At 56.6% G+C, this 18,780-nt stretch overlaps 4 protein-coding genes across 4 annotated transcripts; 1 reads left to right on the top strand and 3 right to left on the bottom strand.

The window, feature by feature from the left end:
- Positions 1-133: 133 nt before the first annotated feature.
- Positions 134-3,795, bottom strand: CH63R_02311 (RNA-binding protein; the record flags this gene model as incomplete). Its single annotated transcript, XM_018297286.1, has 2 exons — positions 134-3,485; positions 3,551-3,795. The coding sequence occupies 2 exons, from the start codon at positions 3,793-3,795 to the stop codon at positions 134-136; spliced, it is 3,597 nt and encodes a 1,198-aa protein (XP_018162102.1).
- Positions 3,796-11,003: 7,208 nt separating this feature from the next.
- CH63R_02310 (Hsp98-like protein) lies at positions 11,004-13,775 on the bottom strand (the record flags this gene model as incomplete). Its single annotated transcript, XM_018297285.1, has 1 exon — positions 11,004-13,775. The coding sequence occupies one exon, from the start codon at positions 13,773-13,775 to the stop codon at positions 11,004-11,006; it is 2,772 nt and encodes a 923-aa protein (XP_018162101.1).
- A 680-nt stretch (positions 13,776-14,455) lies between these two features.
- CH63R_02309 (uncharacterized protein) lies at positions 14,456-15,579 on the top strand (the record flags this gene model as incomplete). Its single annotated transcript, XM_018297284.1, has 2 exons — positions 14,456-14,659; positions 14,803-15,579. The coding sequence occupies 2 exons, from the start codon at positions 14,456-14,458 to the stop codon at positions 15,577-15,579; spliced, it is 981 nt and encodes a 326-aa protein (XP_018162100.1).
- A 404-nt stretch (positions 15,580-15,983) lies between these two features.
- On the bottom strand, positions 15,984-18,030 carry CH63R_02308 (uncharacterized protein; the record flags this gene model as incomplete). The annotated part of the gene is made up of 4 exons (XM_018297283.1): positions 15,984-16,124; positions 16,323-16,850; positions 17,455-17,637; positions 17,959-18,030. The coding sequence occupies 4 exons, from the start codon at positions 18,028-18,030 to the stop codon at positions 15,984-15,986; spliced, it is 924 nt and encodes a 307-aa protein (XP_018162099.1).
- Between the last annotated feature and the right edge of the window lie 750 nt (positions 18,031-18,780).

The raw sequence follows: 18,780 nt of genomic DNA, 5'->3' as shown, positions 1-18,780 counted from the left end.
ACCAAACTCCTGTGCCGATACCGTACTAAGCCATCCTTGAACAAAACAAAAGAGCGGCATGAGCCAGTCAGACCGTCTCCGACCAGCGATTCGTATGTGCAAACAACGTTTGAATCATCTCTGAGCATTCGTGTCAGTCATGCCACTGGTTTCGCTGATACTGTTGTTGCTGCTGTTGCTGCTGCTGGGATGCGAATGGGGATTGGCTTACTCGGCCACGTCTTCCATTGACTTGCTCCTGCTGCATATACGCCATGCTCTGCATGGCCCCCATGTTGCCGTAGCCACCGTAGCCCGTCATGCCCATGTTCATGCCAAAGCCGGGGGGTGCGTACGGAGTTTGGCCAGAAGGCATCTGAGGGAGCTGGCTTGCTGGCGGCTGGATAGGGCTGCCGTTGGCCAAATTCTGGCCGCGGTACTGATCGATCGATGGACTCGGGCTGCTGCTGTAGCCGCCGAAGCCTGCTTGCATTGGGGGGAAGAAATTGTTAACAGGAGGCGTTGCGCGGTTGAGCATGTTCTGCTGGTATTGCAGCTGCTGCAAGTTCGCGGGGGTCGGCATCGGCGAGTTCGATTGGTTGTACATGGAGTTCTGGACACCGTAGGGAGGGAAAGGTGGCATGCTCGCATCGGCAGGTTCGCTGCGCTGGGCGCCGAAGCCCAACTCGTAGTTGGAGGCGTTGGCAGACGAGTTCAACGGGTTGTAGTACTGCTGCTTGTTCATGTGGGCCGCCTGTTGGTGATGGTTGCTCATACTGGCCTGTCGGGAAGCAGGTCGCTGCCGCTGCTCAGTGTTGCTGCCGCTGCTGTTGTTGCTGTTGTTGTTGGAGTTGCCGTGCCCGTGGTCACGCCCGCCACCACCGCTGTTGCGAGTAGACAAGCCAACTTCGTCCATCAAGCGCTTGTAGCCCTGACCGGGCTGAGCTTTGATGCGCACCAAAACGTTCTTGACATTCTCAACCACCTGGCTGCGGATGCTCTCATCGAAGAAAGGGGTCGTGAGAACCTTGAAAATGAGGGTAGCGCCGCAGGCATGGTCGCTGAGGATCGCCTCTAGGACTTGGTCGTTGGGCGTGAAGAAGAGAGCCTTGAGAATGGTGTCCCGAGCCTCGGGCTCGGCCTTCTGGTTAATCACCTTCAGCACGGTGAGATAGGCGACCTTGTGGGTGCACAGGTGCACCAGACAGGGGACAAGTTGAGGCGACAAAACTGTCCTGCGCTGGGGGAATGTGCAGGTGTCTAGGAACCAGGTCAATAGAAGAGCTCCGTTGGCGTTGGTGGCAAGCTGGACGCTGTGCAAGGCGATTGCGGCAGCAAGCATCCGTTGCTGCTCCTTGGTGGCGTGGTGGCTCTCTAAGCAGGCACGCATAGCTCGGGCACCGTAGCGACCCTGGGACACCTCCCACATCCGACTGAGCATCGTCTCAAAGATAAAGTCGTTGAAAGGGGCGCCGAACTTGAGGCAGCCCTGAAGAACATAGTTGCCGTACTGGTCGAGGAACAGAGGGATCGTGTAGGGGCGCAGATTCTCGACAATCAAGGTCATCTGATGAGGAGTCTTGCAGACGTCGATAATCTTCTGAGCGGCCCAAGTACCGTTCTTGTGTACGCCAATTTCCGCCATGTGAGGAGCGATCTCAGCAAGCATGGCGTCCCGAAGTTCGTCGGAGCAATGCTCAAAAAGCTTCTGTACGACAGTGTTGCCGAGGTAGTCAGACGAGAGTTCGGCGATCTCCGGCAGCATATCGAGGGCGGTCGTCTCAATCTCTGCCTGAGACAAACTCTGGTTGTCAATTCTCTTCCTAATGTCTCTGAGTCTCGGAGCATCGTGAACCCGCGTGTGGGCCGGCTCCCGGATGGGAGGGATCTCGTCGACAAAGTTGGTAAACTGGATAGAGGATTGGAGGCTGCGAGAGATCTTGGCAGTGTCTTCGTCAGAAGCCTGGAATTGCTTCACGATATGCAGAATGTCACTCGTCATCTCTGACAGAGGAGGCACAGTGGGAGCAGCGTTAGCTGACTGGGCGGCTGAGCTGCCATTGTCAGCGGCAGCGCCGGATGAGGTACTGTGCGAGTTGTCCTGGTTCTTCGAGAAGGGGTCGGGGCTGGGTGAAGGGAAAACTCCGTCGTGACCGGGGGTATTCGAGGCAGAGGGCGGCTTAGCAAAATTGATGCGAATAGGGCCAGCTCCGGGAAAGATTTCCTTGCCATTCATGCTGGCCTTGGCAGTGATGGCACTTTCCATTCGTTCAAAGTTGACGAAGCCACAATTCTTGTGCGTGAGAACACGGGCAGACAAAATAGGACCGTAAGATTTGAACATCTCGGTCAAGGTCGACGTCGTGGTGGAAGTCGGGATGCTACCTAGCCACAGAGCGCTGGTAGGGCCCTCGAGACCTTGATCCTCTGCGTTGAGTAGACCCGCGTTGCGACTGCTTGACCGTCCAAGGTTCATGGCAGCCACAGCTTGAGGGAGGTCATCGAACTCCTTTTCGTCTGGAAGACGGATCTCGGCAGGAGGAACCGCGTTGCCCAAACCATTGCCAGACATGTAAGTCCGCATGAGACGAGAGCCAGGCGTATCAAGAACGCCGGCGGTCCTGGCGCGGGGACGCGTGGCCTGGTTCGCGAAGGCCTGAACAGCCAGGTTGTGGTTGTGGATGGCGGCATTGGTAGCCGCGAGTTGATCCTGAAGGTGGGCGACATACTGGCTCTCGAGAGTCATGTTTTCCTCAAAGTCATCCTCCTCCTCGTCGGCATACTTGTCCTTGTTGTTGACCGAGTACGAGCGGAAACGGTTAGCCTTAGTAAACTCGTTGAAGCTCGGAATGTACGGCGTTGCCAATTGGGCACGGGGGGGTTGCGGCGTCTCGGCCAGTCCCAGGTAGTCCAGTGTTCTCATATGAACATCGCTCTCCCCACCGCCTTCTCGGGAAATCTGGGACTGGGTCGGGGAGCTCGGCCCGTTGGTCGAGCCAATGCTAGCAATGCTCGCAAGCGTCATGCCCCGGTCGCGGCCGGTACCGGTGGGGTTCCAGCTACTGAATATGGAGGGGCCAAAGGGCGAGCTGGTGCCCGGGATCTGCGCGAATGGGCTCCTCTGAGGCATCGATCCAGCGCGGAGACGCGATAGCAAGGCGGAGTTGTTGGAAGCCGTCTCGGTCGGCTCGAGGCCAGGAGACGACGATTTGAAAGGGCTGTGGGACGGCGTAGGTCGCGACGACTTGGGAGCCATGGCGGGGATGCTGAGCAAGCCATTGCCGGCACCACCCGGGGAGAACCGCGAGGGTACAGTTCCAGCACGAGCGCGCCTCGCCTGGGGCATGGAGTCGGGTGTAGGGAGTTGAGCAAAGTCAGGAAAGCCATCAGTCGGTGACTCGGGGATATTCTCGCGGAGGGGCGTGGAGTTGCCACTGGTCGGCGGACCGCCCCAGGGATTTACCGGCAGTCCAGGCACGCCTTCTTGGGCTTGAATCTCGCGGGCTCTGGAGGGGAGGGTCAGCTATGAATGCTACGGTAGGCCGAGAGGAACCGGCGGTAAGTAACTTACCTCTTGGAAAACAACCTGCTCGAGCCGGGCATCTCGTGCGACGGAGAGCCAGCCCCTGATCGCGAGGCGCTAGCCATCTTGCTGGAGTGGCTCAAGCCGCCTGGTAGACCGAAGGGAGATCTGATGGATGAACCAGCGGCAGAATCGATGGGAGAAGTATTGTTGGTGGTGGGTGAGGTCGACCGATTCTGTGTGGCAGATTGGGGCGGGTAACCAATGGCCAAGTGATCGGATCTAGTTGACATTATCAATTATCTTGGCCGAACCTCATCAGAGACGCTTTACGAGACTCGAGTTTCCCCAATGCGTTGCTGTCGTTGACGGATTGAGCAATGCTCGCTCTCTCGGGCGACGTGGGACACGCGCGAAGGGTTGGGCCCAATGTAATTGTGGACAGCTTTGAGACCGCAGCGTCTCGTATTCGACAGTCGGGGGTACGGGTCGGTTACAAGACAGAGAGAAGGAGAGAGCGGGTGACGGCACGGGCTTGCGTCAATTCCCGAAATCGTTTGCGGGCGAGTCTTCTGCGGCTTGTCGGGGGATCTGTTGTCAAGCTGTGGATTTGATGCAGGTGGCCAGAGTGTGCCGATGGTTCGTGAGAGCGGGAGGGCGAAACAGGGGACTCGAAGAGAGATCTTTGTGAAAGGAATGTTCGTCGAAGGGTCGAAGGGTTGAAAATCGTGGTTGTGCGTGTATTCCAGGTATTACAAGGTACGCCAGGCCAGCCAGTCGGTTGCAGAAAGGCAGCTGGGTGCTCGAGAAAATAAAAGGAGAGTTCGACGTCGGTCGGGGGGGTTGAGGTCAAGGAATGTCGGGGTGGACAAGTGGGCTCTGGACGATTTTGGGCTGCCGGGGAGGGGGGTTTGATGGAAAGATTTCTCCTGCCAGTCACTGTCGGGTGGCCGTTTTGTGGTCGCGTAGCCAGCCTAGCGGTGGGCTTGGTCTGGGCTGGTCAATGTGGGTGAGGTTTCTCAGGCTCCCAGGTCCGTTCCTCGACGAATCGCTGCGCGGGCAAACCCCAAGGTTGCTGTCCTTTCCTCCAAGTATTCTTTTAAGCGAGACAAAAAGAGAGAGGAAAGAAGCAAAAGGTTTAAACGTTCTCAATATACAGGCTTCATTAGTATAGGGTCTGAGGCCTGGAGAAAGGGATAGGGGGGTGGGAAGTGGTAGACTGGGAGAGGGAAACGGGAAAGAAAAAGGATAAGAGGAGGAAGAGGAGGAGCGACAGCAGCAACAGCAGCAGCAGCAGTAGGAAAATATGTGAGTTGAGGTTTTGGTGGTGGTGGTTTGATGGATGGAACGGTGAAAGGAGGCTTGGGCTTGTCGGTACTCTCTGTACTGTACGGAGTACAGATGCAAGAGCAGGAACGGGAACAGGAACAGGAACGGGAACGGGAGCAAAGTGCGGGTGATTCGTGAAGGCGCAGGTGCAGGAGGTGCAAGTTCAGGGAGACCCAGACGGGATGTGAGAGAGGTCTGGCCAGTCAGGACAATTTGTTAGGGGGGGAAGGGAGAAGCAGGGAAAAGGTACCTTGCCTCGGAGGTAGCAGCCAAGGCTTCTCAGCCAGTCTACCGGCGGAGAGGTGTGATGTATCTGTCCCTTTGCCTAAGCAGGTAGTACCTACAGACCTACAGCATGGATCGTCCCGCAGCTTGACTGTCAACGGCTGCGGCAGCGCAGATTGATTGATGATTGATTGATTGATGGACTAGCAGGATGGGTATAGAAACTGACTGTCACCTCAGGCACGAAGAGTCGGGACCAGAAAAGAGGCGTCGAGTGTGAGGTAGAGAGGGAGAGAAGCAAGGCGAAGCAACTGCAAGGTGCAAGGTCTCCTCCGTGCCTGGACTAAACCAGGCCGCCGCCGCCGCCGCCGCCGCCCACCCGCTGTCCGTTCCCATTTCATTCAGTCATTCAGGGGACCTCTGGCCACTGGTCAGCGTCAGCATCAGGTTTCCCGGCGGGGTGGGTGCCTTGACCCTCGACAAGGTATATACGACTTTACTGGGGGGCCAAGTATTCTCCTTTACCGCTTGTAAGTGGTACAACTCTCTTTCTTTTCCCGTCACGACCCATCCAGATTCGCATACACACCTCTCTCTCTCTTTCCCTCCTATCACCCTCTGCTTAGAATTTAGGGCAGTTACCCAGACTGGGGCTGCACTCCCCAGAGCGAGACAGGGACTGGTGCCCCCGACGCGGCGCCCCTAACGGGGCCAAGCGGAGGGTTAAGGTCAGTGTGAAACGGCAGCCGAGGACCCATTTACTAACTGAACGTAGTACTGGGTGGCACTTATCCATGCTTTCCCAGCTTGCCTTTTCTTCTCCATCAGTGTGCTGTTCACATCGAGACGAAGAATTTCAAACTGCCGACCTATATATCAACTACCCACTGTGCCGGGATTCTATTGGTGTTTCCTTCCTCTGTCCCTCTTCTCTCTTCTCCTTTTCTTCCCTCCTTCCCGTTCCGCGTCATCCCTCGTCCCGGTTGGAGTGGAGCCGCTAGTAGGAGCCAGGGAGTTAGGAAGGGACGACACTGACGACACTCAAACTGACGCCTGTGGCTGTCTGCAGTCAGTGGGGTAAAGTTTTCCTCCGTACCGACCTGGATTGTCCATAATATTTCCCCGTATTTTCCAACTCTGCGGTGGCACATTCCACGGCCCATTGGCTTTTCCGTTTCCATTCATTTCCATTCCCGTAGTGCTTCAACCAAGGGAAGTCACGAGAAGGGATGAGTCGATCTATGGGAAAGGCTTGTACGCCATGGCGGTGCATCGATCGTCATGGCCTGTAGCTTCCTGCCACGAGTTGCAAGCCAGATGCCCGTCGTTTTTGCCACTAGAGGGCGGTAGGTAGTGCAGACCGTTTTGGAGATGTCGCGGTGCGGAAGGGGTCCGGAAGAGCCAGCCAGGTTCCCATTGCCCCTCGTCTTCCTGATGCGATTTCTACAACAGCTATATTCGCCGTGGGCATATCGATAACAACGACTCTTCCACTGTATCCGTCCGCCAAGCTTCGATTCGCAATATGACGTCTGATAGCAGCCAAGTAAGGCTGGGCCCCTATCGAAATCGTGCCCAGCAGCCTTACGACCAAAGAAGAGATCCCGGTCCTTATTTCACTTGCTATCGTCCGTTCTTGGACGAGGTCGACAACACCTCACCACCAAGAAACTCGCGCGGCGCTGCGGCACCACCATAACAGTCAAACTAAAGACATTTTTGGACGCTGGGGAACTACCTCCATCCATCAGTAACATGTCCTTTCCTGTCTCCATTACAACCCGGCCAACCCTTTATGCAATGCAATGGAGTCACCGTCAACGAAGAATCCAAACCGTCACCCAAAGTATTATGCCTTCATGCGGACCGGGATGTCTTCCCTTCCTTCCCTTCTACCGGACACCAACACTCGCCATCGTCTGCGCAACAGTTGCAGATTAGGGACCTGGCCCGTTGCCGGCCCAGAATTGGGGGGAGGGGGAGGGGGCCGACTGGCTTGACAAAGTTGAAGTCCACCGCTGCACTCCATAGGGCCTACACTACACCACACCATTTCCTCGGAGGAACGTCTCCAGCTCCTGGTCTACCTTGCGCGCGCTCATAGTTGCAGCGCTATGCAAGACAACCCTTGTCAATCAGCCACATGCAAGCAGGGGCTTCAGTACAGATACCAACGCCGAGACGAGCCTAAACTGTACATTTAGCCGTGACAGCTCACCAAATGGCACATGGTCAGAGGATATTATAAAAGCCGTTTTGGGAATTATGGCGGGTTGGCCTTCGAGAAGCTCTGCCGATCGGGGGATTCTAAGGAAAGCGTAAGTATGGCACTTCGCCTCACATGCCCACAACTTAACTGCGGCCCTCGAGTTCGTATCTTCATATGCCGGAACTAAACATAATCTATCCTCGACCTCATGTCACCGTGACGGAATCCTTCCACAATCGTTTCAACATCAGACGATGCCGCTCGCAACCGACTAATATGTCTCTTCCCAACCGACGTTGCAGTACGTGCTCTGTGCAGAGAACTAGTCAGTGTACAAAGCCGCACTGACTTGCTGCCGTGAGCAAATTGACAAAAGCCACCATTGCGTCGAGGCATGTCAGACTCATCTGGTTTGGAGGCTCTGTGCTTCTTCAACCCAGTTCAGGGGTTGCACTCTAACATGGCCAACCGCTGGCCTGCGGTGTCCGTCCTTATGTAGCGGATTGAACATTGGAGGACAGCGGCGTTGATACAGGGCGCACAAATATCCAATGGTTTCTATCTCGAGCCCTCGTCTCCTCAACTGCTTCCAACAGCCTCCACAATTATTTGCCGAAGTTGGCAAACAACAACACGCAGTTGTGTCCTGACTCGAGCGCAGCCCCCTTCTGCGACCTTTTCAACGCATCTCGTCGAATCATCGGCCTGGCAAGAAAGAGACTTTCTCTCGCCGAATAAAAAAGACAAAAAGACAAAAACGGAAGGGGGGAGGGAGGGGCTACCGCCTGACAGACAGCCGCCAGCAAGCTTGCGACGTGTCTTCCAATGGGGCCATTGACATCAACTGCCAAGGCCATGTTTAACCCAGGCCGCCCCAGGTGCAACACTGCAAAAGCGTAACGGAGATGCTAGTCGTTTATGCTCCAGCTCGATGCTCCCCCGTCTCTCCTCCAATCACAACGTCGGGTGACTCTTGTCAGAGGATCCGCTAAAGATCTGAAACACACCTTCAGCCCCTATCCTTGCTACATTCACTGCTGAGCTGCCGTCCACACGCCCATGCCACGATATGCTGCCAACAGTTCCCACTACAGCGCAAGTCCCCCATTGGAGTTTCCCTGTAGGCTGTACAAAATACGTAGACTCTCGTGGTTGTTGACACCGACAACAAAGGCTCTGTAGTACGTCGAGTGTCCAAGATATTATCTCGGCTCATTGTCGCATGGCTGGCCACCGCTTACGGGCTCCCGGAATCGGCTTTGTGGTCCTCTGGTTTGGGAAGTTGTGAATGCGAGGACTGGGAGGCCGAAAAGGACAGCGAATCGAGCGACTAGCAGTTGAACAGAGCATGATGGGCTCCGCCCATCTTCCATCTCAAGGCCGTTTGTGCCAAGGGTTTATCGGTGTCGTCGGTTGAAGCCTCCTGTGCTTATTTGGTCAGGCTTCCATTCTTCCATCCCGTTCTCTACGAGGCCTTCAAATGTCTTCATTCGACAGAGACACCTGCCATCGCAGCTCTTGACTCGGACCGGTAGTCAACCAAGACACCTACAGCCGCCCGTTTGAGCAGGTCGATGAGAGCGTTCCTCCCCTTCAACTGCGCCAACACGTTTCATCCACCCCCTTTTCCATGTTGGCCCCCGCAAGTCGTATGTGTCGATGCTTTCCGCCTGTGGTCAAGGGAACAGGGGGTCCCCTCCTCTCCTTAGTGGTGGTGTGTGCAGAGTACTGAACGTTCGTACGGATATACGCCCTCATGGTGTACTGTGCGCTCTATTGTCTCCTCTCGCGCACATCGGATATCGTCCCCCCCTCTCTCGTCCCAGATTCAGGACGAAAATGCCCAACTTACATCGTACATGTGCAACATGACACGGGCCCTCCTCGAGCCTCAACGTGCCCCGCGGCTTCCGCCGAAACTCGAGCCAGAGCCCCTTTCCGCCACGTCCGCTTTCTGTGTGACGCGTTCCGCCGCGCAGCCTCAATGCATTACCGCCCACGGCATGATCGGTCGGCCGTCATTCGCCATGTTGTCCCGCACCACTGAAGCGGTCGTTTCTCCCTCTGCGATGGGAGCAACGTCGGCCCCAGACCTGGCTCATCCCATCCCGGAGCCAAGCTGGGAAAAGGCGCGGTGCCTCGGGACTTGACTGAACAATATAACCCTTCATGCACTACAGTCCCAGCTAGAAGGCCCCCGGGCTTTCGCTTTCGTGAGGCTCAGGGAGGGGTGGACAACGGGGGCTAAACCTCCCCGTCGTGGGTCCCTCTTCCTCCGACCAGGGCGATCACCAGGGGGTAGTTTCGGTAAAAATAGCATCGTATCTCCCCGCAACTAGTTTTGTAGATCCCACGACTTGGTCTGGTTGACGAAGTCGGCTCGAGTCCGTCGCATCGCGGTTGCGTCGAGTTGAGCTCGTAGCAAAAGGGTACTCATCCTGGCCACGGCAGACCAAAACAAACAGGCATAGTTTCTATGTGTTGTGCAGACCTCGGGCAGTTCAATGACCAGTTCCATTATTGCGGGCCATTTCCACGTCACGTGAAGCAGTACTGGTGCTCTTTAGTTAGCCCTGTGGCGCCCAACTTAACCAACGACCAGGTCGGTGGCTGGGCTCTTATACCTAGGACGCTACAAGATGTCCTCAAGGCCGTCACTCCGTGGACAGGCATTGGGGGCGGGGGGTGGCGGATATGCATACGTCGCGAAAACTGCATGTGGTGCGTGATGGGCGTGACAAAGCAGACTGGCCACCACGCACGCTGGCAAAATGGTGCCGCTGTTGACGATACAGAAAGATGAGATGAGGGAAGATATGGGGGGAGGGCATAGAGAGAAGGTAGAGAGGTGACTGGTCTCGCAGGGACTCCGTACGGCGCGATCTCACTATCAAAGGGCTGGCCCCCCAATGCCGGCCGATGCGCTTATGTTATCGCGATTCTGTCAAGGCAGTCTGGAGCAGTTATTTCTTCCCGCGGCAAAATTACATGCGGCCAACCTCCAACCTACCACTCCAATCCGGTCTTTTGGGTAGAAACAAAAAGGGAACCGAGCCAAATCGATGGGAGATGTGTCGCAGTAATGACGACGCTGCCACCTCGTTCGCCCCTCCCCCCTTTCTTGGCCTACAAAGACCCACGTCGTATGCTATTATCGCGAACCTGCAGAGCGTGGCAATATAGTGTTAACCATGCCGAAATCTGGTCTCGGGCGGGCTAACACACGCTTATGCTGAGTACGTCTTGGGCGATCGTCAACACTGCCCTCTGTTCTGCACCGGGCTCTTCGCGATGCTTGAAGAGGTAACTCCAGGGAGACTTGTGACCAAGGCCTGTGGGCGTCAAAAACCATGGTAACTCGGATTGAGGCCCGAATCGGAGATTCGTCGCAGGTTTCCCATTCAGAGAGGGGCTAGATTCAAGACAGTGCCGTGGTTCCCAAGTATCTTGTCGAAGAGTCCTGCTACCATTTTTGAACCCGCGAAACATATACTCCAATTCTAATTAACCAAGATATCATACGATCACATCATGCGTAGATAGTCTAATAGTTTATTTTTAACATTTCTCAATTGAACTTCTAAAAGTTCTATAACCTGCTTGCTATCCCATGAAACCCTTGAAACGCCACTTGCTTTATATACTCCTACCTCTCTACATTAATGAATCCTATCAATCCTGACAATCGTTCTTCGTGAATCATCTCCTTTCCGGTAAAGTCCTTCTCTCGTGATCACTTTAGTCGTAAATGTCCTCGTCCATCTCATCGGCGACAAGCTCATCAACAGCATCGTCCTCGTCCATGTCGTCGTCGTCCGTGTTGAGCTCGCTGTCCTGATGGTTGGGCAGGACAACAAGTCTGCCGTTGATAAGTTCAACACGAGCGGTTTCGCCATCACGGATGTTACCCCGCAGAATCAGGATGGCCAGCTTGTTGAGGACCTCCTTCTCGATCAGGCGGGACAACGGGCGGGCACCGTAGGCGGGCGAGTAGCCGGCGTTGCCGAGGTAGTCTTTGGCCTCGTCCGACACGTCGATGAAGACCTTGCGGTTGTTGTCCTCCAGTCGCTTCTGGATTTCCATCAACCGGATGTCAACAATCTTGCGAATCTCGCGGCGTGTGAGGCGGTTGAAAATGACTGTGGAGTTGATGCGGTTGAGGAACTCGGGCAGGAACCAGCCACGGAGGGCGTTCATGACTAGCTCGCGAGTCGTCGGGTCGACCTTGCCCTCGCGACTGGTGGACTTGGTGAGGTACTCGGCACCCAAGTTGGAGGTCATGACAACGATGCAGTTCTTCGCGTCAACGATGCGGCCTTGACCGTCAGTGATGCGGCCATCATCCATGAGCTGAAGAAGGACGGTCAGGACCTCCTTGGCAGCCTTCTCTACCTCGTCGAAAAGGAGGATGGAGAAAGGCTTGCGGCGGAGAGCTTCGGTCAGCTGGCCACCGGCATCGTGGCCAACATAACCCGGGGGAGCACCAATCATCCTACTAAGGGCGTGACGCTCTTGGTACTCGGACATGTCGAAGCGGATCATGGCCTTAGGGTCGTCGAAGAGGAATTCGGCAAGGGCCTTGGTCAGGAGAGTCTTACCGGTACCAGAGGGACCGCAAAACAGGAAGCTTGGTGGCTGATTGGGGTTGCTGAGACCAGACCGTTGCAGGCGGATGGCGTTGGAGACGGCCTGGACAGCTTCCTTCTGGCCGACGACAATCTTGCCGAGGACCTTTTCCATGTGAACGAGTTTCTCCTTTTCGCTTGTCTTGAGACGAGTGACGGGGATGCCAGTCCAGCGGGAGACAATCTCGTTGATGTGGTCGGCGGTGACAACGTCAGTGACCATGGCGTTGTGGTCCTGACCGGTCGCGTTGAGAGCAGCGTCGGCGGCGGCCTTCTTGGCCTCGAGATCCTTGATGACGGCGCGCTGCTCGGGAATGGCGCCGTACTGGAGGTCGGCAGCCTTGGCGTGGTTTCCGGAGTTGGCTGCATCTTCAAGACGCTTCTCGAGCTCGTCGAGCTTCGTCTTAGCCAAGTGAATCTCCTCGCCTCTCTTGATCTCGCTGAGGTACTTCTGACGAAGAGGTTCCAGTTCCTCCTCGACATTCTTGGCATCCTTTCTCGCCTGCACTAGGCGGGTCTGAGAGGCTTCGTCCTTCTCCTTTTCCAAAGCGGCAATCTCGATCATGATCTGACGCAGCTTGCGCTCGAGAGAATCGATGATTTCGGGCTGAGACTCTCTCGCGACTCTGACAGCGGCGGCAGCCTCATCGACCAGGTCGATGGCCGAGTCGGGAAGTCTCCTGGAAGTGAGGTAGCGGCCGGCAAGGTTAGCGGCTGCCACCAGTGCGTTGTCGAGAATTGTAACGCGGTGATGTCTGTCGTAGCGCTCCTTGAGACCACGGAGGATGGAAATGGTCTCGCCAATGGTGGGTTCCTTGACAAGAACCTGCTGGAATCGACGCTCGAAAGCAGCGTCCTTCTCGACATACTTGCGGTACTCGGCGAGAGTTGTAGCACCGATGCAGTGCAGCTGACCACGAGCAAGCATGGGCTTCAGCAAGTTCGCAGCATCCATGCCACCCTCGCCGGATGAGCCCGCGCCCATCAGCAAGTGGATCTCGTCGACGAAGAGGACAATCATCTCCTTGGAATCCTCAATCTCCTTCAGGACACCCTTCATCCTCTCCTCAAACTCTCCGCGGTACTTGCTTCCGGCCACCAAGGCGCCGACGTCGAGCGAAAGCAGCTTGCACGCCTTCAAGTTATCAGGTACATCGCGGTTGACGATGCGCTGGGCGAGACCCTCAACGACGGTAGTCTTACCGACACCGGGCTCACCGATGAGGACGGGGTTGTTCTTCGTCCGGCGGGACAAAATCCGTACGACTCGGCGGATCTCCTCCTCGCGTCCGATGACCGGGTCCATGTTCTTGTCGCGGGCCAAGGCCGTCATGTCGATGGTGAACTTGGCAAGGTTCTCGTGTTCCTCCTCGGTATCGGCATTCTTGCTGTCCACGCGCTTTGTGCCGCGAATCTGGGCAACGGCGTCGTGCACCAGCTTGGCCTTGGGCACGTTGGACTCCTTGAGGCAGGTCTGTATTGTGTGGTCCTCGGCGAGGGCTTGGATGAGGTGATCTACGGCGATGAAGCTGTCCTTTTGCGTCTTCTGCAGCTCCTGGGCCTTGCGGAGGACGGCGTGGAAGGTGGGTGCCACGGAGACCTGGTCTGGAGGCGGGTCTTGGCTCGGCAGACGGACGAGCGTCTTCTTCAGTGCTCTGTCGAAGGCTTGGGGATCGCCGTGGGCGCGTTCAATGACTTGCCGAAACATCGAGGACGTCTGCGGCGGGCCGTTTTGTTGATCCTTGGAGAGATCTGCGGGGGGGTCGAGAAGCGAGACCGCGAGGTGTACAGGAAGTAGCTGGGAGTGAGCGTACTGCTCGGCGAGGGCCATGGCATCCTGCACAGCCTTCTCGCCTCTGTCGGTGAATTCCATTCGTGAATTCATGGTGGTTGTCTGTGTGTGTTGTACCGATTGTAGGCGGTTGCGTGATTAGATGTTGTGCTGGTGGTTTTCGTGAATGGGGTAAGAAGCTCAAATTGCGAAGCTTCAAGTTGAAGAGTGTATCATTCAACTAGGGGTATCTTAGTATGTGCAAGAATTAGTTTGGTGGATGAAAGGAATTGCCAGATGAGAGGCGGTTCGCGATTCCGAATTTATGGATGTCGAGCAAGGTTCGTCCAGAAAAGTAAACCGGGAAGTGGGCCAAGAGATGGACTGATCCAGCAACTGATGGTAAGGTCCGGAAGCTGTAAGGCAGCGCCCAGAACCTGGTGGAAGTTCCGCGACGTCACTGGTAGGATCCGAGCCCACCGAATAGAATCGCGGGGTCGGCAGTAGATACCATGACCCACTTCTGAAGTCTTATCACCTCCATCGATAAGATACAGAGTGATGGCTTAGGAGCAGTTGGTCCGACGTGGCTGAGACCAGTCGACGATCATGTGACTTTGTCCATTACAGCCACCTCCAGCCACACCTAGCCACACCTAGCCACAATGGCCGGCGCGACCTGGTTCCAGAGCTTCGGGAAATTTTGCAAGGTCAAGCAAGCTATGCTCGAAGTTTAGGGGGCCGACGACGACGACGACACGGAACACGCCCACCGACGGCCAGCCTTGAACACAATGAACTCGGTCTCGGTTTTCAGATTCTCACAGCTGTCCTTCGGCGTCGCCCGGACAAGCATACGGCATGGCCACACGAGGTCGCGCCGCCGAGCGCCGCAGCCCGAGCTCACCAACTTCGAGCCGGGCCACGGCGAGCAGATCTGGGTCTACAGCCACCTGACCTCGAATCAAGTGATTTACTCGCACACGAAGCAACTCGACGTACGTTCCTCCATCTACTCCTCACCGCGCCGAGCCGCATCAAGACATGCGCGAGTCCAATGCATCGTCAACCGGGCACACGATTCACCCCACGAGCCATTTCCATAACCAACAACCATGGCTAACATTACACTTTCTCACAGTCCAATCGCGCGCTCCGTCAACTCCCCTTCAACGGCAAGAAGACCAAACCCGCCAAGCTCCGCCGTGACTACTGGGAGCCAATGGCCCTGATCCAGCTACCCAGCGGCGCGGGCGTGGCGGGCCAGTCAGTCTTCCAGAAGCTCCGCGAGTTCAGGCGACTCCACGAGCTCTGCTGGGACGAGTCGCTCCGCTTCACCAAGAACACGGATACATTCACGGGGGTCACCAAGACGCGCGTCCGCAACCGGCTCGAGCGCGGCGTGGCCCTCAACGACCAGCGCGCAAACTCCATCGCCGATATGGCAGCCGTGCTTGCGGGCGTCGGCAGAGGCAGCCGACTGCTGGTGAGCCCGCAGGAGAAGAAGGCCGTCCTCGAGGAGGGCAAGACGCTGGTGGGCCGCAAGTGGTCGCAGAAGCCGCCGCCACCGACGGCGACGGTCGTGGCCAAAGAGGGCGAGGGCGAGGACGTGAGCAAAGCCGTCGAGGGCGAGGATGCGAGCAACGTCATCAAGGCCGAAGACGCGAGCAAGGTTGTCGAGGGCCCCGAGGAGCTGCTGCCCGCGACGATATACTGGGCCAACGAGGCTGATCGCAACTTTGCAGAGCGGTGGTCGGACAACGTCACGCACGACGTGTTCGACAATGTCAAGGCGGTGCTGGCGGAGAATCAGTTCACGGAGGCCATTGAGGAAGGGAGCGAGGCACTGGAGGCCGAGACCAAGCCACTGGAGGCAGAGACTAAGGCAGAGAAGGCTCTTGACAAAAGTCTAGTTTGAAACCCGGGCTGGGAGCTGTCACGACACGCCGGGGTCTTGGGAGAGAACAAGTGTACATCAAAAAAGTGGACGTTTTTGGAACTTTGTGTTATTTGCTTTACGCAGCCTGTTTGAAGAGTGGCTGGTTGGCATTTGGCCATGTAGACTATTGTACCAACACGGTTACATGAACCGATGAAATAGACCCGATCAAACACCCTTCCTCCCGGGGGAGGAACCCGGCTCCCTGTACCGTACTGTGTATGATGTACCGAGACTAAAGACAAAGAATGAAGAATAAAAAATGAAATACCCCCCCTTTCCCAGTTTATCAAAACTCAGTGATAATAATAAGCGCGCGTTCTTGGTCATCAACTTCGTGAAGAGTGTGTGTTTTATACAAACCCCCGGGGGCCATTGGTCTTTTAGACTCTGATGGCGAACTTCTTGAGATACTCGTAGTCCTTGACGTTGGCGTCGACGCACTCGCGGATCTCCTTGAGACCCTTCTCGCCGTACTTGCTCAACCACTCGGCCTCTTCGGACTCGCGGGTGATGACCTTTTTCTCGCGGGATATTAGTATGCGTGCGTAGTACATCCCATCCCCGCCGCGACCGGCGGTTATGGTGGTTATAAGAAAGATGTCCAAAAAATATAGTGCCAGTCCGGCAGATTCTTCTTCCCTTCAACATAGCCACACAATAACACACCCGATGCACGGGCGAAGGAGGAAACGGGATGAGGGGTGGGGTGGTCAACTCACATGGGCCTTGTCGCGCGGCTTTAGCGACGTGCTGCACAGGGCGTCGTTGTGGAAGCCGTTCCACTTGGCGAACTTTTCCTGGGCGAGCTTGGTGTCCTCGTCGCTCCAGTTGAGCATGGCGTCGGTGAAGTCGAGGCCGACGTGGGCGCAGTAGGCGCGGATGACGCCCTCCGGGTCGTCGAGCAGGTCGTCGGCGTCGACGACCATGAGGTCCTTCTCGTCGACGACGCGCTCGCGGATGAGGAAGTCGAAGAGGCGGCGCAGCTCGTCGTAGCCGGCCTCGCTGGCGGAGAAGTTGCTGAAGCCCGTGACCTCGTCCAGGGGCGGGATGGTGCAACGATAGTACGAAGGGATGGAGCGGCGCGGGTGGCGGATGAGGAACGTCCACTGGAACTTGCGGAGGATGTCGAGGGGCAGGACCGTGGGGTTGCCGGGCTCGGCGGCGGTGCCGGCCGAGGGGGCAATGGAGGCCTTTTGCTGATTGGGGGGCAGGAGGTAATGCGCGATATCTTTGATGAAGACACGCTTCTGTGGTTGAGAGGATCAGCGTCAATATCTACCTAGGTCTTGGAGTGCGTATGTGCATGTGATGGCGGTGGTGAAGGTTCAGGGGGGTCCGTTCCGGTGTCGGTCGCGAGTCCACCAAGCGGTCCCCCGGGGGGGGGTTGTCGCCGCCCATAACCCACTGCCCAGGATACCTGAGCGCTAACGCACGACACAGAGTCACTGCGGCCTGCGGCTGCGGCAGCATCGCAAAGCTTCCCCGAGCACGCACCAGGCCCCCCCCCCGGCAACAGGCGGCCCCTTCAGCCGAAATCAATTGGCAATTTCGAGAAGCTCTGTTTCTAGCACCAAAGAACGCCCGCGAGTGAAAATCGGCTTGATTTTCGATGGGGGATGGCAAGTACAGAAATGATAGGGGAGGGGGTTTGGATTAAGGCAAAGCCATAGGTCGCAAGAAGCTATGCAACTACTAAATACGCAGCGCGTGCAGGGGACAACAAGTGCTGTTGTTGAGGGCGAGGAGGGCGGGGGTAAGATGATGATGGATGGGTCGCAGAAAACAACCTCACAACGACGGACAAGCGATGAAAAGGAGAATCGGGGTAGAGCGGGCGGGAGAGACACGTACATCTTTGCCAGCCTCCTCGATCTGCTTCAGGACATCAGCGTAGGTTGTCTTGGCGAAGCCCGACTTCTCGCGTCCCTCGGCGTCGTCCTCGAAGCGCTCGCCGACTCGCTCGGGGCCATAGTAGAATGCATCGCCAAAGGGCTCATGGACGCATGCCAGCTTGTCCCGGCGGGTCATGAAAACCTGGGCAATGCAAATGTCAGCTGCAGCTTCGTTTACCGGTAGGAATGCTGTATAGCTCGTGGCTGTTGCACCAAGACGGGCCCCGCCCCAGGAGCGACTGGCAAGAGAGAGAGAGCACCAAGCACGCAAAATCAAACACCACGAAGCTCAGCCCAGCAGCCCGTTTCCCGCACAATTCAGACACCCTGAACCTTGCTCGTTGGCGTTTTTTTGGGATGGGAGGGGAGAGGGGGGGCATCAGCGGGATTGCGTGCTCGCTCGTCCCTTGGTGCAGGTGGCCGGTAACAAGCCATACAGGCGGAACGTATTGGGAAATCTCACCCTCTCAAAGGCTGTAGAGCAGGCCCTCGGGTGGGTCGCGCAGAAGATTGGCTTCGAAGGCGTGATAGCCATAATGAAGCACCTCAGATTCCAAGATGGGGAAATTCGGTAGCGATGGGTAATTCAAATGGACGCTCGCACGGGTAAGGCGGGCGGGGAGGAGGAGGGGTGGAACGAGTTGCAGAGCTTCTTGGGGAACAAGACTCAATTTGGTGCTGCGGGAGCGGACCGTTGTCAGAAGCTCTTGTCGCGGCGGCTAAACAACAAAAGTGTAGGATGGGAGGAATCGTCAATGTCGACAGAACAAGGTATCGATGGCGGAATCGGGGGGAGCAGAGAAGGGAGGGAGGGAGAGCTGGTTATAAATCGTTTCTTCTCCCCCTCTTGGTCCGGCTCTGGCTTGCCTTCTCCCTTCCCAGAAGCTCTGCAACTCCCGCCTCCCGCCTCTTGCGGGCGACGGCGACGGCAAAGCGGCCGCTCTCTCGCCCAGTTCCCGTACCACTTTCACCACCTTCACCACCTTCACCACCTTTCTCACGCCTCCGACTGCCTTGGCCGACAGCCGTCCGCGTTGAGGGCGAGGTACGTAGAGTTACCACTGCGTACTTGATGCGTCTGGGCCGCCGCGGTGCCCCGTGTGCGCATGTGTGTGGCCACCCCAAAGAAGGGGACCAGAGAGAAAGAGAGAGAGAGAGAGAGGATGTGGTGGCATGTCCACTCCCTCACCCACTTGGTTAGAGCCTTTGCAGCCAACCTGCCAGCTCAAGTCCAAAGTCCAACAAGATTTCGCCTAGGATCAACAACCTGTAAGTAGACGGGCAT

The sequence above is a fragment of the Colletotrichum higginsianum genome, chromosome 2 (assembly GCF_001672515.1).
Source record: "Colletotrichum higginsianum IMI 349063 chromosome 2, whole genome shotgun sequence".
NCBI classification, from domain to species: Eukaryota; Fungi; Ascomycota; class Sordariomycetes; order Glomerellales; family Glomerellaceae; genus Colletotrichum; species Colletotrichum higginsianum.
This window is presented reverse-complemented; position numbering and strand designations above follow the sequence as displayed.